This window comes from Oryctolagus cuniculus, chromosome 7 (genome assembly GCF_051225735.1).
Source record: "Oryctolagus cuniculus isolate XC-2025 breed Fujian yellow rabbit chromosome 7, ASM5122573v1, whole genome shotgun sequence".
NCBI classification, from domain to species: Eukaryota; Metazoa; Chordata; class Mammalia; order Lagomorpha; family Leporidae; genus Oryctolagus; species Oryctolagus cuniculus.
The window spans coordinates 11,634,110-11,652,647 of NC_142873.1; the positions used below are offsets into that span (position 1 = coordinate 11,634,110).

Sequence of the window (18,538 nt, forward strand, 5' to 3'; positions counted from 1 at the left end):
GGGAACAGAGCTATTGCAAAGTGTTGGGTCATTAGTCCCGTCCCATCCCCAAAGCCACCTGCCTTTGTCCCATTAGCCTCTCTGGATACCTGGTCCCTGAGACTAACCTCCTGTGTTGCCTCTTCTGAGGGGAGAGGCCTGAGAGGAGGCACCTGGGAGCCAGGAGGCACCTGTTCACGTCTCTCTGATGGTAGAGGTGATACATCCTCCGTGTCCGGTGAAGAAGCGAGCAAAATGCAGACGAACCACACAGAAAGAGCTGGACACTGAGCCCGGCCCTGTACTGAGTGTAGCTGTAGATCTCCCAGATCTGCCAGACTGCATGCCCGTCTTCATCACTGCTGGGCCTGGTCTTTTTCTATGTGGTTGGCAAAGGGGAGAGGGGAGGTTGGTAGGGGGCGCAGGGATCTGTGGTGCACAGGAGGGGTGGTGGGTGGGGGTCTCAAGGACGAAGCTGGAGAGTGAGCTGCCTGCCAATTTCAGATGCAGCTTGTTCTTATGGGGCTTTTTGCAAATTGGCGTCTTGCCCCACGTTTGTTCTTATTGCTGCCTGCCTTGCGTGGTGATGCCCGGCACGTCCTTGCTCAGGCCCGGAAGAGGGAGCTTGCTCTAGGGACAGGAGATGGGGCAGAATCTGTGAAGGGCAGGGGCGTCTGCTGGGACCCTCACTGGGGGGAGGAGCCATCTTGTCCCCAACAACTGTAGTGTCTCTAATTTCTTTCTGCTTGGGATGGAGACTCGAGGGGGCTGGCTTTACCAGGGAACCTACATCTGATGTGATTTCCAGGGGGCTCCTTGACTTGGCTGTTCACCTGCAGCTCAGCTCTCAGACCCAGCTGTATTGTAGAGGTTGTCACATCACAGAGAGGGCTCATTGCCACGGCGGCCAGAGTTCCCCTGAGGCCTTTATCTGTTAGCTGTAGGGAAAAGAAAGAAAGAAAGAGAGAGAGAGAGAGAGAGAGAGAGAGAGAGAGAGAGAGAAAGAAAGAAAGAAAGAAAGAAAGAAAGAAAGAAAGAAAGAAAGAAAGAAAGAAAGAAAGAAAGAAAGAAAGAAAGAAAATCCACCATGGGAAACATGCTGACTGTGTCCACATTTGCAGTGTCACGTGTCTAAGAGGACAAGGCACGGGGCTGTCCCTTTGCCAAGTATTGTCTTTCTTTTTCTCAAATGAGAAGCAAACAGCCGATTGTCCCTCCTATGTGACCGACAGACTGATGGATTGAGCGCGCCTTCCTCTTTCGCTCAGCTGTGGCGATGGTTGTCCAGAGACCTGCTTCCTAATCAGGCTAATGCATTTGTCCTTCCTTCCCTTGCTTCTCCACGTCTGGAAGAGTTTTCTGAAGACGCTGACCTATGGCATTGACCAGCGGGTCTCGTGTGACTTGGCGATTCATAATCCAGTGTAACAGGTGTCTGGTGAATGTCTGCCGTGTCCGACTTTGGCAGGATTTTGCCTTGGGAGCTCTCGGCCCACGCGCGGTACCCTTGGGCTTCCTTGGGGTATAGCAACCCGCCACTTCCTTGTGTTCCTTTTTGTGTGTTCTGCAGGAGACCTCATTCAGAACCTGCTCAAGGACCTGAGGAAGCAGCAGGCCGAGGTGGACAGCCTGAGCTCCCTGGAGTTGGATGAGATGGCAAACATGATTGCCAACGTGATGCAAGGTGGGGGTGCAGGAGGAGGTCAGGCCAGCCGTGCGAGAGGAGCCGCAGGGGAGCCGAGAGAGCAGGTGGACAGCCCGGCAGGCGCGCTCCAAGGTGACCTCCGGACCGCTGGATCCTTCGCTTTGGGGGTCGACACTGGGGGGAGTGGGGGAGGCCTCAGAGCTGTGGAAGACCTGCAGCTTGCCATGCCGTTATGTATTCTTCCTCCTGGGGACATGGGGATTTGTATTAATGATTTTTATCTGTTTGAACTTTTGCCTCTAAAAGCTTTCTTAACAGACTAAGCCCACCCGAGCAATTATGTTGAATGGCAAATTGCTCTCGGTGAGGATGTTTAATTCCTCCGTGTTGGGTTTCAGGGTTGTAAAAAAATGAATGGGAATGCGAGAAAGTGTTTTTGTTTGGATTATGCGCGTGAATGTTGTCAAATATTTGAATGATACGGTGAAAAGGGTTCATTCGGATGTCAGCACCCACCCTCTGAGGCTGCTGAGGGGAGGGGAAGAAATGCCTGCCCCGCATCCCACGCTACCCACGTGAACAGCCAGACCCCTGCGCAGGCCATGACCGCAGGCCAGGCTCCTCTGAGCAAGGCCCTTCCCTGTGGCCTGATTGCTTCTCAGGGTTCTTGAAGGCACCTGATTCAGTGCCGTGCGTTCAGCAGGCCAGAAAGCAAAGGAAATACGCATCCCTCTCCTTCTGCGGATAGGGTGTTCATGGAGAGAAACGTGCGCCACCAGCAAACAGCCTCGCCGCACGGGTTCTGAAGCCATCTTAATTGCGAGACGGTTTGGGTTAGACACTTCACTTTCCTTTCTTGTAATTATCAACTGCTGCTAGGTACAATGGATTTTTCTTGCTGTGAGCTGACACATAGATCCACAGAAGTGGGAAATGCAATTTATGACTGACTTTGTGTCTGTCCTGTTGCTGGCAAACCCTTCTTTCATGAAATTGACAGGACACTATTTTGTCCTACGAATGGAAAAGGTTTACTTTGTGGTAGAAATTAGGCCGACGTTGTTCCTCCTCATCTTGTGTAAAGAAGGGATTCTAGGTGGTTGTCTTTTTACACGCTGTGACACCTTGTGATGACATTCTCGACAAGGACTTTGATAACGTGCCTGTCTCTTACAGATAACAGGGTACACGGTGATGATGGTGGTGATGATGATAGAGTTTACCAAGAGGTAAGACAGAAGCATCTCTGGATACAGTTATCTTGCTAAATTTTTTTTGCCCATGATTTGAGAACATTGATGAAATGCAAACTTTTATCTTTCTAAAAAAGAGCAGAAAAAAAATCCTCATAATCCCCAAATTGAGAACAAGTATAAAATTGTACTTATTGAGATAATCGTATTTATTTTAATATAAATTAATATTTACCCATTGCAGTAATAGGAAAACCATGGAAAATTAGTATCTCTTAGAATTTCCCCACCAAGGGAAAGCGAATGGTGACCCCGTGTGGCAGTTTGCGTATGTGATGTCGTCCTGTAGGTGCAGGTCTATGGCTCGTCTCCTGTGGGGACACACACGGTCTCTAGCTCACTAAGACCCGCACTGTCCCATGTGCAGCCACCAGCCACATGGAGCTATTTAAACTGAACTGTAAATTACTTAGTTTTAGAGAAATGAGGAATCCAGTTCCTGCACTGGCCTGGCCACACTGTAGGTGCTCATCTGCACTCTGCCTGGTGTATCAGCCTGCTCAGATACCGAACCCGTCACGGCAGAAGACTCAAACAGCACTGCCCAGGGAGACAGCTGGCAAAAGTGCCTGGGCACTAATGTTTCCTAAGTTTGTTTCGTTTGCCTGTTTGGAAGCTTTTTATTTATTTATTTATTTATTTTGCATGAATTCAAGTCTTAAGAATGCAGAAAATCAATTTATGTGTGACAACAATGGCATCGTGTAGATCTCTGTAACTCTGATTTCTGGAGTAAATAGGAAAAAGAAAAGTCTTTGGCTAGTAATTCTCTTGTCACACTGTATTCGTGTTTTGTGATTCAATGCCTGTTAGCAAACACTGGCAGAGAACATGAGAGACTGTTGGGCCTGTTCATTATGAGTGGCAGCCCAGTCTCTGAGTTGTGGAGGGAGGACTGGGTAGGGAGACACCTTTCCTTCCTTAAGGAAGCTCCAGGGAGGGATTCTAGGGCGTTTGAGGGTGACGAGGGTGGCAGCCGGGGACCTGCTGCACCCAAGGCTGCAGGACAGCACATGGCACCTCGTAGGGCTGCATTCCTGAGTCCCCCAATAGGGGGAGACTCACAGCACAACCTTCCCATGCGAGGAATCATGCTTCACTGCCCTGTTGCGTGTGGGGTTCATTTTCAAGCAGTTTTCTCCCCAATTTTTGTTGTATTTCCTGAGTCCTTATTTATCTAATAGCGTCCATCTCTTCCTTCCCATGTGAAACACACAGTGAGGCTAGTGTTCCTTTGCTATCCCCGTGTGATAACGTAGATGCTACGCACTGTTGGCGTGTAGGATCCGAATTTGAGCAAATGGTGTCATCAAAGGAGAAACTATAAATGATTATTAGTCACAAAAGGAATAACTGACTTCCTTAATTTCCCAAACAAATGAGCTTTGGTAAAGTGAGCTGTAAGCTAAATCTAGTCTTGTTTCTGCTAAAAAATGTTGGAGTTAAACTATTCTGGCTAAAAGCAATACCCCCTTGAGGGGTGGGGAGGGGTGAAAGAAGTTTGGATTAAATAGAAGAGGGGAAGCCGGTATCGTTCATTAATTGTGACAAAGATACTAATGCGAGATTTTTTTTATGAAACATTTTCCTTTTTTTTTTTTTGAAAGATTTATTTATTTATTTGAAAGGCAGAGAGAGAGAGGGAGAGAGAGAGAGAGAGAGAGATCTTCCATATGCTGGTTCACTCCCCAAATGGCCACAATGGCTGAGGCTGGGCCAGGCTGAAGCCAGGAGCCAGGAGCTTCTTCTGGGTCTCCCATGTGGGTGAAGGGGCCCTCGCACTTGCGCCATCCTCTGCTGCTTACCCAGGCACATTAGCAGGGAGCTGGATCAGAAGTGGAGCAGCCGGTCCTCGAACCAGCAACCACGTGGACTGCTGGCACTGCAGGTGGAGGCTTAACCTATGCCTAAGCCCCAGCCCCTAATATGAGACGTTAATAGGGAAAACAGGGTGAGAGGTATACTGCTTTGTAGTACTACCTCACAGTGTGGTAAATTGAAAACTATTCTAAAACAAAAATGTTTGATTTCCCCCTCTGAATGGTTGTAACACTTGCCATTCATATGTTCCAGGAAGTGCCCGTGGGCTGCCTTGCTGTGTGCAGTAGCAGGGGTACCAGTTGTCATACAGATGTTGGGCATCTGTGAGTGGCAGGGTAGCCCAGTGACAGAGACAGCATCTTTGACATCAGTTAGGTCCAAGATCAAATTCTGAATTTGCCAACCACTCCCTCTGTGGTCTTTGTACGAATTATTTAATTTCAGCCCATATAAGCTGTGGAGTCAAAGACTTAGACACGATGCTAGTGTTTTGTTCATAGGGTTGGGTGATAATTAAAATAATTTTCCAAAGCAAATTTGTTCCTGACGTAAAATCCATGCATAATGTTGTAATATTCATCAGTTTGGATGCCAATGGACTAGTTCTCAGGAACTTCTTGTCCAAGAAATGGGGCTCAGGAAGGGGTGAGCCTTGCCCATAGGAGGACCCGAGACTCCCTGGAGATGGTGGTAGAATGCAAGTATGAGTCCTTGTGCCAGGCTCACCCGTAGGTCAGACTTTCTGTGCCTCAGTTTCCCTGTCTGTGGAAAGGAGCCTGGCGGTGGTCCCTAGTTCACAGAGTTATCCAGACTCAGTGTGTTAGTTCATAGGAAGTATTTAGTGCGTGCCTTCGTATGCTGTAAAAATTCAGCAAATGCAAATCATCGAAATTGATTATTATTATTAGGCGTTCATTGCTTCTGGAGTGATGGGGTTTTGATAGCTCATAGATTATTCTTTAAATATGCAGAGACCAAAGATCTTCCCTTGGCTGTATGGGATTCTTTAGGAAGCAGTGCATGTGTGTGTGTGTGATGTAAGTGTGAGAGAGAGAGAGGGAGGGAGAGAGGGAGAGAGAGAGGGAGGGGGAGGGAGAGGGGAAGGAAGAGGCAGAGGAGGAAGGGGAGGAGGAGGGGAGGGGGAGAGGGAGGGAGAGGGGGAGGGGGAGGGAACATTGAGCATTGAGTGATTGTGGTAAACAAGGCCCTCCTCTTTAGCATTTTCACATTTAGAGCTAATTCCAAGCTTAGGCTGTAAAAGGTGTCCCTTCATTGCTTGCTGCCTGTAGCCCCGTATGGATGACTTTACTGCAGATGTTTCTTCAGTGACAGATGTCAATAATCCTCATCATAGACGCCATCTCACCGAGTTTGCTTTCCACCAGGTCAATCGTTTGAGCGTCAAACTGGGCGACCTCTTGCAGGACCGCGGATCTCGGCTGTCCCCTGGGAGCCCCACCCCTGCAAAGTCGTTCAAAACGGAGATGAAGAAATCGGAGGAACCGGAAGCTTCCCTGTCTTCGGAAGAGGAGACTGCTGGGGTGGAAGACGTGAGAAGCCAGACTTACTCCAAAGACCTGTTGGAGATGCCGAATTCCGAGCCCAGGGTGCACAGGCTCCAGGAACCCCCAGACTGGACCCGAGGGCCTTGGAAGAAGCAGCAAAGCCTTCAAACAGGAGCCCGGGACCCTGCCAGGGAGGGCTTGCAGCTGGAGGTCAAGTCTTCAGAGGAAGAGGAGTACGGCTACGTTGTGACACAGCGCGAGTGAGTAGGAACCCCGGATTGTGTCTCCTGGAGACCTCAGATGCCGGTGGGAGGTGGGGCTCGTAAAAGTAGGGACCTCCTTTTATTCTTGAACATCTTTAACCAAAAACACTTGGTGGAAATGTTCAGAATCTTGGGGTAGGAGGCAGCCAAGAGCTCTACCAGAGAGTCCCACCTCGTGTTTCTGAACCGGCCACCGAACTTGGCAGTGGTTCTCTGAAGTGCACTAAATCAGACCCAACCAGACCAAACCAGACCAGACGGGACCAAGCCAAAACGAGCCCTTCCTGGGTTCTGTGGTCTTGTGCCGCGGGCAGATTCACCTTCGGAGTTGGCAGGCGAGCTGCGAGTAGCCAGGTCTGGTCAGGTGGCTTCGGGGGTGACCGTGCACAGGAGAGCGAGCCCGGGCAGGCTGGGGGGTGTGGGTGGGTGCAGGTCTGTGCTGCCTGCCTGCCTGTTAGACACCTGAAAGCTTTGTCTCTCTGCATCAAAGTCGTCCAAGTATCAGAACAGGAGTCGCCCTCAGAGGGAGGCGCGAGCTTCACACAACAGAATGTTCTTTCCTCTCTCTCATTTTGATCTGAACGTAATGAGGGAGAGGATTCAAACACGATGTACCGAGCCAGTGACAAATGGTCAGCTGCGTTCTCAGGTCATCTCGCTAATGAATCTGACATCTGCCACCATGCTTTGGAAAACTGTGGTGTTTCTCTTCAAGGAACGGGAGCCATGTTTCAAAGAGAAGGGCATGTCTGGCTGGCCTTGTGTACACACGTGTGTGTGTGTGTGTGTATAAGTGATAATTTTGCTCTTTGGTTATGATGCCCATTTGCTGGGGTAGTTGTACCTTAGTTGCAGAGTACACTGTATCCCAGTGTTTATCCCCAGCGCACTCATGGCTCTCAACAGAATCCAACCTGTGACACACCACCCGAGACATCATTTCATCAGCCGGGGGTAGTCCCAGGGCACACCTGGGCAGAGAGTTTTAATTCTGAGCTCAAACCGCAGACTGTATACCAAAGCCAAGTTAAAGTTTAAGATTGTAGTGGTAACCATGGTCTTTTCTTGTGTTCTGGGATCAGTCGTAAGCAACGGAGGCTCAGTTCTTCCCAGCACGGAGTCGGCCCACGTCTGCCCTCTGCTCGGATGGCGTGCCCCGTGGCGCTGTCCCTGTCCCCGGCTCCGGGAGGGTGTCTGCAGGTCTCTGCTCGTGTTGCACAGAGCAGCGCAGCAGGGAGCTCACAGCACAGGTGGGGGACCTGCTGCCTGATCCTGGGCGGGAAAGCACAGTCAGATGCTGTGTTGTGGGCTTCTCTCTTCTCTAGTGAGTGCTGTAGGGTGTAGGGTGCGAACCGTGTGTGTATGTATGTTCCTGCATGTGTTAAGTACATGTATCATGTGTGTGGTATCAGGTTGCTGTGTGTAGGTGTTGTGCGCTGCATAAATGTTATCTGTCACGTGGTGTGTGTGTTGTATATTGTATGGTTTGTGTAGGTGTTGTGTATGGTATATGCATTGTGTTCTGTGTATGTGATGTATTTTTGTGTGTTGTCTATGTGGTACAGGGTGTGTGGGTTTGTGTTGCCTATGGGTGGTGTGTTGTGTTAGTGTGGTATGTTGTGTGGTATATGTTTTTGTGTATGCTGCGTCTGTGTATTGTGATTTGTTGTGTGTTTTTATGTATGTGATATGTAGTGTGTATACATGTGTGTTTGGGGTATTGTGTTTTGTGCAGTGTGTGGGTTATAGGTTGTGCTGTGTGGTTTGTGCGGCATATCTGTATGTGGTATGTTAAATATCGTGCGGTGTTGAGTGTGTTGTGTGTATATGCTATGTGGAGTGTTGCATGTGCACATGATGTCTTGTGTGTTGTGCTGTTATGTGTGTATGATGTCTTGTGTGTGGTGTGTGTGGTTACCGGTGGGACTGCATCTCACACTCTGCTGGCACCAGCCCTCCGCTCACTCACCCACACAGCCCATCCCCCACCCGAGGGCTAAACTCCCCTTGCAGGGAGACAGCTGCCCACCCCTCCTCTGGACACTGGGCTCAGTTTACCACACAGGAGAGACAAGAGCAGGGCTGTGAAGATCTCCTGATCGTTTAGAGACTTCCAGATAGCAACCAGGAGGTCCACCAGGGAGTGGCAGGTGGCTTGTGCCGTCTACACTGATCCACGGCTCACTTCAGGCTAGTCCTTGGAGTGCAGTGCCAGCAAGGGCAGTGGGCTCCATGCAGCCTCAGCACTTCTGATAAGAGACCTGGCAAGTGGGGCCATCACAGTGGCTGGGTTTTTCTTTACATTGCAGTATATTTTCTCGTAGCACCTTCCCTGGCCACACCTTTTAAGACTGGAACCCTTACCTGCTGTAAGCTATTAAAGAAAAAAAAAATCATTATGTTGTCTGTGTTGGCCGATTTCCCCTCTTTTTCTGTTGTCACTTCAACTGGATGAAAAATATCTGGTGAGGATAATGCAGCATTCTATCAATAATTCTCACTGTTTTTGGCAAGGCAGAAGTGCGGGAAGACTGTGCCTCCCTCCCTTCCACAGAGGGATGGAGGAGTTGCCCCAGTTATCAGATTAATCAATGATTTATCATTCTTTGGAGCAAGATTTCACTGGATCCCAGCTTAAACTGTAATGGATCAGCTATTAATACACCACAATCAGATGCTTTGTCCCATGAAGAGGAGGGGGTATGTGACTTGTGAACTGTGGTGTCAACCACACAGGCTCTTTTTGCTGATGTGCCTAGCCTGTGGCTTAGCTTGGCCAGGCCTTGTTTCCTGACTGATGGATTGCCATTCAAGCATTTGTCCTTTCTACAGAATAGCTGGATTATTCTAGAATGGAGGGAAGGGAAGGTAGCCACCTTCAGTCCTCCGAGGAGGATTCTAAAATTATTTCCTGTTGGGGAGAAATCACGGGGTGGAGGCCGAGTTTGAAGCAAAGGGAGCTATTTCTTCACATTTAAAATACGCATGCTTTGGCACACATGGCCTACACACATGCGCCTTTCCTCTTGGTGGGGGACCCATTTCTAGACTAGGATAATTTTTGGCCAATGATACTGACTTCAGAGAAGTGAAACCCGTGAACAGAAAAGTGTGGAAATTAGAAGTGGGAGGAAGGTGCTGCGTGCATTTGATGTCAGAGACGAGAAAAGATCACGTTGGAGGAGACTCTGCCTTGCCCCGGGGGCAGAGCTGGCCCAGCAGGCTTTGCAGGAAGAGTGGACGAGGAATCAAGAGGTCAGGATCGGGGCCAGTGCCATGGCTCACTTGGTTAATCCTCCACCTGCGGTGCCGGGATCCCATATGGGCAACAGGTTCTAGTCCCGGTTGCTCCTCTTCCAGTCAAGCTCTCTGCTGTAGCCCGGGAAGGCAGTGGAGGATGGCCCAAGCCCTTGGGCCCCTGCACCTGCATGGGAGACCAGGAGGAAGCTCCTGGCTCCTGGCTTCGGATCTGCGCAGCGCGCTGGCCATAGCAGCCATTTGGGGGGTGAACCAACGGAAGGAAGACTTTTCTCTGTCTCTCTCTCTCTCTCTCTCACTGTCTGTAACTCTATCTGTCAAATAAATAAATAAATAAAACAAGTCAGGATCTTTTAGGACCCCCCTCAGCCCTTTGGTGGAAATACTTGGGATTCCCCTGTATTGAAAAGGCTTTGGGGGCCCTATGACCTGCATTGCGTGGCAGTGCCACTGTGGGGGTTGAAGACCCTCTGAAGCCTGGATGGTAGGGCCGTAGCTATCTCCCCCTGTGCTTGGGGCTCCCCTAACTCGAAAGCAGCCAGCAGCTGTGCCACCGCCCAGGGTTACGGGGAAGAGTGAAGTCATGTGATACTGTAACAGCACCTGGGGTGTAGCCAACAGGCAGCCTCTGCCCAGGAACAGTGGCCAAAGAGAACAGAGTTCACCTGCAAGAGAAGAGGAACAACAGATGTCCGTGGGGGGAAGGCTGGAGAAGGCGGAACACAGAGGTGCTAGGAAGAGGGGGACCGGGATGGTTTGCCCTGCCTCAATGCCTCCCGATAGTCCCAAGAGGCAGAGTTGTGAGTTGTGTTTCTTCCTTTGGTGGCTCCTAACGAGAACGCTTTCTTTACCTGGAGAGGCCGATCAGTGAGGTTACCAGCGGTGTTTCCCTTCCACTTCACACCCAGGTACTCAGGGCATGACTAGCTCACGAGTCGGGGCTGTACTGGTGCTCTCTCTCTCTGACGGTGGCTTGCTGGGAACTTGGTCAGGTTGTAGGGCTCAGGGAGATGCCCCCAAATGCCAGGCTTGGGGTAGCCCTTCCCCCACTGGCCAGCATGAGAGATTCTGAAGCCAAAAGTCTTTTTTTTAAAAGATTTATTTTATTTATTTGAAAGAGAGTTACAGAGAGAGGTAGAGACAGAGAGAGAGGTCTTCTATCCGATGGTTAACTCCCCAGATGGCTGCAATGGCCAGAGCTGTGCTGATCAGAAAGCCAGGAGCTTCTTCCAGGTCTCCCACATGGGTGCAGGAGCCCAAGGACTTGGGCCGTCTTCTACTGCTTTCCCAGGCCATAGCAGAGAGCTGGATCAAAAGTGGAGCAGCAGGGACTTGAACCGGCGCCCATATGGGATGCCGGTGCTTCAGGCCAGGGCGTTAACCCGTTGCACCACAGTGCCTTCCCTGAAGCCAAAAGTCTTAAGGAGAGCTCCTGAGTCAGTTTCTCCACTTGGCAGGCTATCAGCAAGTGCTGCAATGCATGAAGCCCAGAGACTCGCTTCTTGTCCTTGTCCACCTTTTGTTTGCTGTCTCTCACCCTAAGTTAAAACCCACACGCTCAGCCCTGGCTTGCTTGTGTCCCTGGGGGCCAGTGCAGTGAAGGGCAGACGACGGGGGAGAATCTAACCCTAGTTCTACTGCTTAGGGCTGCGGCAGCTGAACCTGGACCGTGGAGCCCACCTGCCTGCCCCACTCTAGGAGGTGGCTAAAGAGAAAGGCAGATGTGAACATTTGTGACAGCCAAACTGGGTGTAGGTGGGGATCCTGCACCCTGTTCCTTGTCTTTACATCCTTGACTGGGACAACCGGAATCTTAAGAGTATTGGGGGTGGGTCCTGAGGATTCTGTATTTCTGGTGCAGGGCAGAATCTCAGATGATGTGTTTTCTAACTCCTGGTTCGGTGGGTGCACCTGCCATCTCTATACAGGAACATCGTAGAGATGGAGTGCCCCCTGCTTAGGCACCAAGCGTCTCTCTCCTTTGCTTGTCTTAGAAGAATAAAGATCTGAGATGGGGGGAGGTGGTAAAAGTCATCATGGTTGCCCGTGCATAGAGAAGGAGAGGCAATGCCGTGTGGTGCAGCCGGTTGAACTGCTGCCTGTGATGCTGGCCTCCCACACTGGAGCGCAACTTCAAGTCCTGGCTGCTCTGCTTCTGATCCAGCTCTCTGCTCATGTGCCTGGGAAAGTGTCAGAGGATAGCGCGAGTCCTCGGACCCCTGCACTCACTTGGGAAACCCAGATGGAGTTTCAGGCTCCTGGATTTAGCCTGGTCCAGCCCTGACCATTGTGAACGTTTGAGGAGTAAACCAACAGATGGAGGATATCTCTCTCCCCTTGTGGGAGATCCAAATGCAGTTCCAATATCCTGGCTTCAGTCTGGCCCAGCCCTGGCTGTTGGGAATTTGGGTAATGAATGAGCATACACCACATGCCATTATCACGTCTAATGAATTAACTGTAATTCCTTAAAATTGTCAAATATCTAGTCTGTGTTCCGATTTCCAATTGTCACATCCATGTCAAAGTTGTGGCTTATTTCATTTGGTTTTTTTAAATCTGCATTTGAATAAGTTCCACAGGTTGAAGGTGGCTGTTTTGTCTTTAATGACTAAATCAGGAGGCTCACCCCCTTCTCCTCCTGTGCTGAGGCTGGAGTGCTGGGTTAGATTGTGGTGTCCCTTGTGTTTTGGAATTGTAGGACTGAGGGACATGTTGGCCTCTGTGACAGTAGCAGGTGAAGTAGGAAAAGCAGTGCTTCAATAAACCGAGAGTCTAGTGGACGTTAAGTCGTTAGAGGGACAGCATTGTGATGCTCTGGGTTAAGCTGCCCCTTGGGATAACACATCCCCTGTTAGAGTGCCAGTTCAAGTCCTGGCTCCTCTTCTTCAATCCAACTCTATTCTGATGCACCTGCGAAGGCAGTGGAAGCTGCCCACCAAGTACATTGTCCCCTGCCACCACCACATGTGAGACCATGGATGAAATCCCAGGCTCTTCCCTGTGACTTGGCCCTGCCCTGGCTGTTGTGGCCTTTAGGAAGTGAACCAGTGGGTGGAATTCACACTCCCACCGCCACCCCCATCTTGTCCTCTCTGCATCTCTCTGTCAATCAATCAATCAATCAGTTTTACAAAGTTGTTAGAATACAGCAAGTTTTCATCTCTTGACTTTCCATGGAAAGAGCTGATGGTTACTGACAACTTTACCATGATCCTCCTGGACCCCCATGGTTTCTGAGCTTGGCCATCTCTAGCCACCCAGAGAGATGCCAGAGGAGACATGGCCTTGTCAGGAAAGGACCCTGTGCATCTCTGACTGTGCACCTGTGCCCTCCACTGTGGCAGAGGGGAGTGAGGGGGGTGGGGCAGGGAGGGAAGTGTTAGAATGGCCCACTCTGACCATGAGAGCCAAGGGTCTTCAGTGGTCTCCCTACTCTGGGCTTGTCCTGAGTGCCTGGTGGCCTGTGTCTGTTCACCAGCTCACACAGCTGGTAGGAGGGGCTGGGAGGGTCCCAATGCTAGCAGCAAGGGGGTCCTTAGGTAGACAGCTGAGTCTGATGTCAGATGCCATAACCATCCAGCAATTTTGCTTTCCTCTTCAGTGGTGCCATGAAACTCCAGGGCAGAGCAACCCCCAGGGACTTTCCTAGCCCAACCATCATTTAAAGATTGATTTATTTGAAATTCAGATCTACAGAAAGAAAGGGAAACACACAGAGAAGGGGAGGGAGGGCGGGAGGGAAGAAGAGAGAGAGAGAGATAGAGAGAGCTTCTGTCTGCTGGTTCACTCCCCAGATGGCTGTAATGGCCAAGTCTGGGCCAGCCAGGAGCCAGGAGCCAGGAGCTGCTTCGGGATCTCCCACATGGGTGGCAGGGGCCCAAGCTCTTAGGCCATTCTCTGCTGCTTTTCCCAGGCCATTAGCATGGAGCTGGATTGGCAACGGAGCAGCTGGGACACCAATCAGCACCCATGTGGGCTTCCAGTGTCACAGGCAGCGGCTTTACCCGTGATGCCACAACATGGGCCCTTGTAATTGATTTTTTTTTTGCATAGTGCTGGCTGTTATAAATCAACCTGCCCTTAAATCTGTTTAAGTGGTTTAAATTTCGCCCCTACAGAAGAAGGTGTAAAAAGGAGGGAGAAAAGGCTGGAGAGAGGAGATTTACTGCTCTCAAAATAGAAGGAAGTCTGGAAATGGATGAGGAATCCAGAGGAAGAAAGAACAGAGGAAAATAGTCCCAGGCATTGCTCAGTTGTAGGATATCAGTTTATTTGGCGTCATGACTTGAGAGAAAAGTGTTTCACTAGGCCAGCCGGCTATAGATTACCAAGTTCTAGTACATCCTCTTAGATTCTCATTAAACAGGAGCCAGCTTCAAGCTCAAGATGGACTTGTAGGGGTGGCCGTGTGGAGTCATCACTGGGACACCTGCCTCTGTATCAGAGGACCTTGTGCCAGCCCCAGCTGCCCTGCTTCTGTTCCAGCCTCCTGCCGATGAGCACCGTGGGAGGCAGCAGGTCCCTGCCACCCAGGATTGAGTTTTGGGCTCCCAGCTTTGGCCTGGCCCAGACCTGACTATTACAGGCCTTTGAGGATTGAATGAGCAGATGGAGGATGTCTCTGTCTGTCTCTCTGCCTTTGAAACACATTGAGAATAAATACAGTTTTAAAAGATGAACTTGTGGGATGGCTTTAAGCTCAATGAAAAGGGCAGTGGCTAGGCAGGGCGTCATGTTGCAAGGGGGACAGTGCACGGGAAAACCCCGCGTCAGGTGGAGCGTGGGCATTGGGCGACAAGGCATGGGAAACGGTGGAGGGGAGGAGAGTGCAGGGCCCCCTGATGTGGGTCTGGGTCCTCAGCCAGCAGCATGGAGGCCTCCTGGGTGCTGAGCATGGGCGGTGTGCTCTGAGCCCTCTCCTGGACAGCCCTGGTTGCTGAGTGGAGAGGCCAGGCCTGGAGGAGTCACAGAGGAGCTGGCTGGGTGGAGTGGCATCTGGCCATTCGCCCACCCCTCTCACTCTGCCCTGCCTGGCAGGGAGTCAGCCGGGCAAAGAGTCATCTGTGCTGTGATTGGCTAAAGTCTAAGCTAGACGGGTTAACTGTGCAAAACCAGGGGGCTTTGAAGAGGTTCCCCAAGGCAGCCTTGCTGGAGACAGAGGACGCAGCTGTTGACTGAATCCATTCGACAAGGGCAGGTGGAGAGGGAGGACCTGGACCCTCCAGGTGTTGGTGGGGGCAGGGGTGAGAGGGGCAGAGGTGGGAGGAAGTGGAGAGCTGTCCACAGGGGTGCAGGGCCAGGTGGGGGTCGGTGGGGCAGAGAAATGCCGTCTAGAGTCCTCAGCGAGAAGGCCGCTGCCTTCTTGGGATCTCTCCTCGGAATGAAGTCGCTGCTCATCTTCGGGAAGTGATGTTACGTGTGTCTGTATGTGTGTCCATACGTGGCGTGTGCATGTGTAGCATGTGTGATTTTGTGGTGCATTTGTGTTTGTGCATATGGCATGTGTGTGTATGTGTGTGTGGTTTGTGGTCTGTGGTGTGAGTATATGGGTATCTGTGGTATGTGTGGCAGGTGTGTATGCTTGTGTGGTTTTGTGTGTGGTGTGTACTTATGTGTGTGTGGTTGTGCCATGTGTGGTTTATGCAGTGTGTATTGTGTGTGCAGTGTGTGATATGCAGGTTAAGTATGTGCATGTGTGTGCTATGTGCAGCATGTGGGTTGGATGTACGTGTGTGGTGTGTACAATGTGTGGTATGTGCAGTGTGTGATATGCGTGCTGTGTGTGTATGGAGTATGGTTTGTATGTGCAGTGTGTGATGTATGTGTATGCAATGTGTGTATGTGCATGTAGTGTGTGATATGTGCTATTCACCTATGCACAGATAGGTGAATATGTGATTGTGGTATATATGTGTGCAGTGTGTGCATATGTATGTGTGTGTGGCATATGTGTGTTGTGCATGTGAATATGTGACATACATGTGGTTTGTATGTGCAGTGTATATGGCATCTGTGTGCTGTGAATGTGTGTATAACACACATGTGATTTGTGTGTGCAGTGTGTGCCTGTGTATGTTGTGGTATCTGTGTGCTGTGCATGTGAAAATGTGACATACACGTGGTTTGTGTGTGCAGTGTGTGGCATCTGTGTGCTATGCATGTGAATATGTGACATGCATGTGGTTTGTGCGATGTGTGCATGTGTATGTGTGTGGAATCTGTGTGCTGTGTGTGTATAACATATTGCGGTTTGTGCGTGTAGTGTGTGCATGCCTGCATGTGGTGGGGATACAGGATGGAGGGTTCCAGTGCACAGAGCAGTGTGAATGGGAACGCCTGGGATCAGACGTGCGTTCAGAAGACAGCTCCAGAGGAACACAGCCAGTGGCTTGCCATGTTGGAGACCCCTTGTGTGTGCATGGGGCTCAGGGCCCAGAGTGGGGTGAGAGGGAGTGAGCAGCCACAGAATAGTGGGCCGGGGGTCCCTCCAGATGGCTTGTCAGCACACCCTCCTGACCCATTATCCCATAAGACAGAGTCTGGCCCACCCATTCCCACTGCCCCCAGCCCAGTACACTTTTCTCAGCCTCTGGTCCAACTCTCACCCCTCCCGTGCTGCCCGAGAAGCCTATCCATGCCCGTGCCCACGTCCATATCCATGCCCATGTCCATGTCCACACCCACATCCATGCCCACGCCCGTGCCTATGCCCACACACACATCCATGCCCACGCCCACACCCACGTCCATGCCCACACCCACATCCATACCCACACCCACACCCATGCCCACGCCCACATCCATGCCCACGCCCCACATGTATGCCCATGTCTACACCCACACCCACATCCATGCCCACATCCATGTCCACACCCACATCCATGCCCACACCTGTGCCCATGCCCCCACACACATCCATGCCCACGCCCACATCCATGCCCACACCCCACATGTATGCCCATGTCCACACCCACATCCATGCCCACATCCATGTCCACACCCACATCCATGCCCACGCCCATGTCCACACCCACACACACATCCATGCCCATGCCCACACCAACATCCACACCCACATCCATGCCCACACCCACACCCACGCCCACACACACACACACATCCATGCCCACGCCCCACATGCACGCCCACATCCATGCCCACACCCACACCCACGCCCATGCCCACGTCCACGCCCACACCACCCACGTCCCTGGGGAGCTCTGGTAGCCGTCACACCCTGCACCACAGCACTCAGTCCAGGGAGCTGCTGCTGACGTCTCAGTAGGAAGAAAATCGAAAGAGCAAGGCTCTGGTGTTCACAGCCTGCCCGGCTGCTGTCAGAGACCCGCACAGGCGGGCAGTGGTCTCAGACCCCAGCCTGGGTAACCCCAATGCCGATAGTATTGATGCTTAATGTAGAAAACCCCTCACTGTCATGGCCCCACCCCCAGGGTTGTTTGCCTGCTGATAAAGTTGACAGACACCCAGACCCATGTCAAGTCCCCCCACCAGGATCCCAGCCCTCTGAAAGCAACATCATAGCCCACGCGACGCCACAGACATGGTGCGGTTAATTTTGATGAGGCTGTCGGCATTCTTGGAGAGGTGCACCTGTCGGTAGTCGGGAGCGCAGCTTCATCTCGACATCAAGCTGTAAGGAGGCGGCCATTTCCCCCAACAGGTGTTCTTCCCATGCCACAGTGCTAGCTGTTGGTCACCTCCCTCGGCAGGGCCACTTGGGGCTGTTTGCAGCTCCAGGCGGGCTCACGTGGACCCCACACACTGCCTGGCGCTTAGCAGACAGAGGCACCAACGGTCATGGGTCCCTTCACTTGCCCTCTGAGAAGCCTCATACCTTCCAGAGAAGAAAAGGTGGCAGAAACCGAATCAAAGGCGCAGACGTGCCTGCGTGGGTCTTTGCTCCAGCCTCTGCCCCCTGCCTTCTGCTGTGGCTGGGAGTGTCCCTTCTCTGCTTTGGGGAGAATTCCCATGGGCTAGTGAATTTTAGCTAACTACAGATTCTTTAAATAGAACAAAGTTCTTTTCTGTGCTTTGATGATGGATAGGGATGGCTAGAATAATTGCTGGGATTCCAAGAAAAACTCATTTTACCCTCTGGCTTCAAATGTTGTCTCACCAGAAGAGATCGTATCAAAGTTGACTGATTTTTCCATTGTTTGGCCCCCTAACTTTCGGTGAATTTTCAACCAGATAGCCTGAAATCAGGCAGATGTGGCAGGAGCTCTTGAACGCAGAGGTGGAATCTGGTCCCACGGTGGGGATGTGGAGGCCAGGTCCTGCTCTTGTCTTGGTCCCACCTGGTCCCTGAGTGACAGTAACAATGCTACAAACGTGAGCAACTCTGGGTGCAGACTTAGTTTAGTTTTGCTAAGTCAAAGGTATGTAAGATGCAACCCCACCTTGCTGGAGACCTGTGCTGCAGTATTGGGTTCATAGTAACCTTTTCTGTTTGAGTTTCTCTCTTTCTCGCTCTCTCTTTCTCTCTGAAACTTGCTAGTAGCATGATCTTGGGTAAAGACTTTTTTTTTTTTTTTTTTTGACAGGCAGAGTTAGACAGTGAGAGAGAGAGAGACAGAGAGAAAGGTTTTCTTTTTTCTGTTGGTTCACCCCCCCAAGTGGCCGCTATGGCCGGTGCATTGCAGCCGGTGCACTGCACTGATCCGAAGCCAGGAGCCAGGCACTTCCTCCTGGTCTCCCATGCAGGTGCAGGGCCCAAGCACTTGGGCCATCCTCCACTGCACTCCCTGGCCACAGCAGAGAGCTGGACTGGAAGAGGAGCAACCGGGACAG

The 18,538-nt window shown here is 51.2% G+C and overlaps 1 protein-coding gene across 3 annotated transcripts in view; it reads left to right on the forward strand.

Moving 5' to 3' along the window:
* The window catches only part of PTPRN2 (protein tyrosine phosphatase receptor type N2), a 1,109,078-nt gene that overhangs the window by 464,380 nt on the left and 626,160 nt on the right, over nt 1-18,538 (forward strand). For all 3 annotated transcript variants that reach the window (XM_089336860.1, XM_051857048.3, XM_089336861.1), the window contains 3 exons: nt 1,550-1,756; nt 2,801-2,853; nt 6,084-6,463. In XM_089336860.1, the coding sequence (XP_089192986.1) occupies nt 1,550-1,756; nt 2,801-2,853; nt 6,084-6,463 (640 nt within the window). The remainder of the gene's footprint in view (nt 1-1,549; nt 1,757-2,800; nt 2,854-6,083; nt 6,464-18,538) is intronic.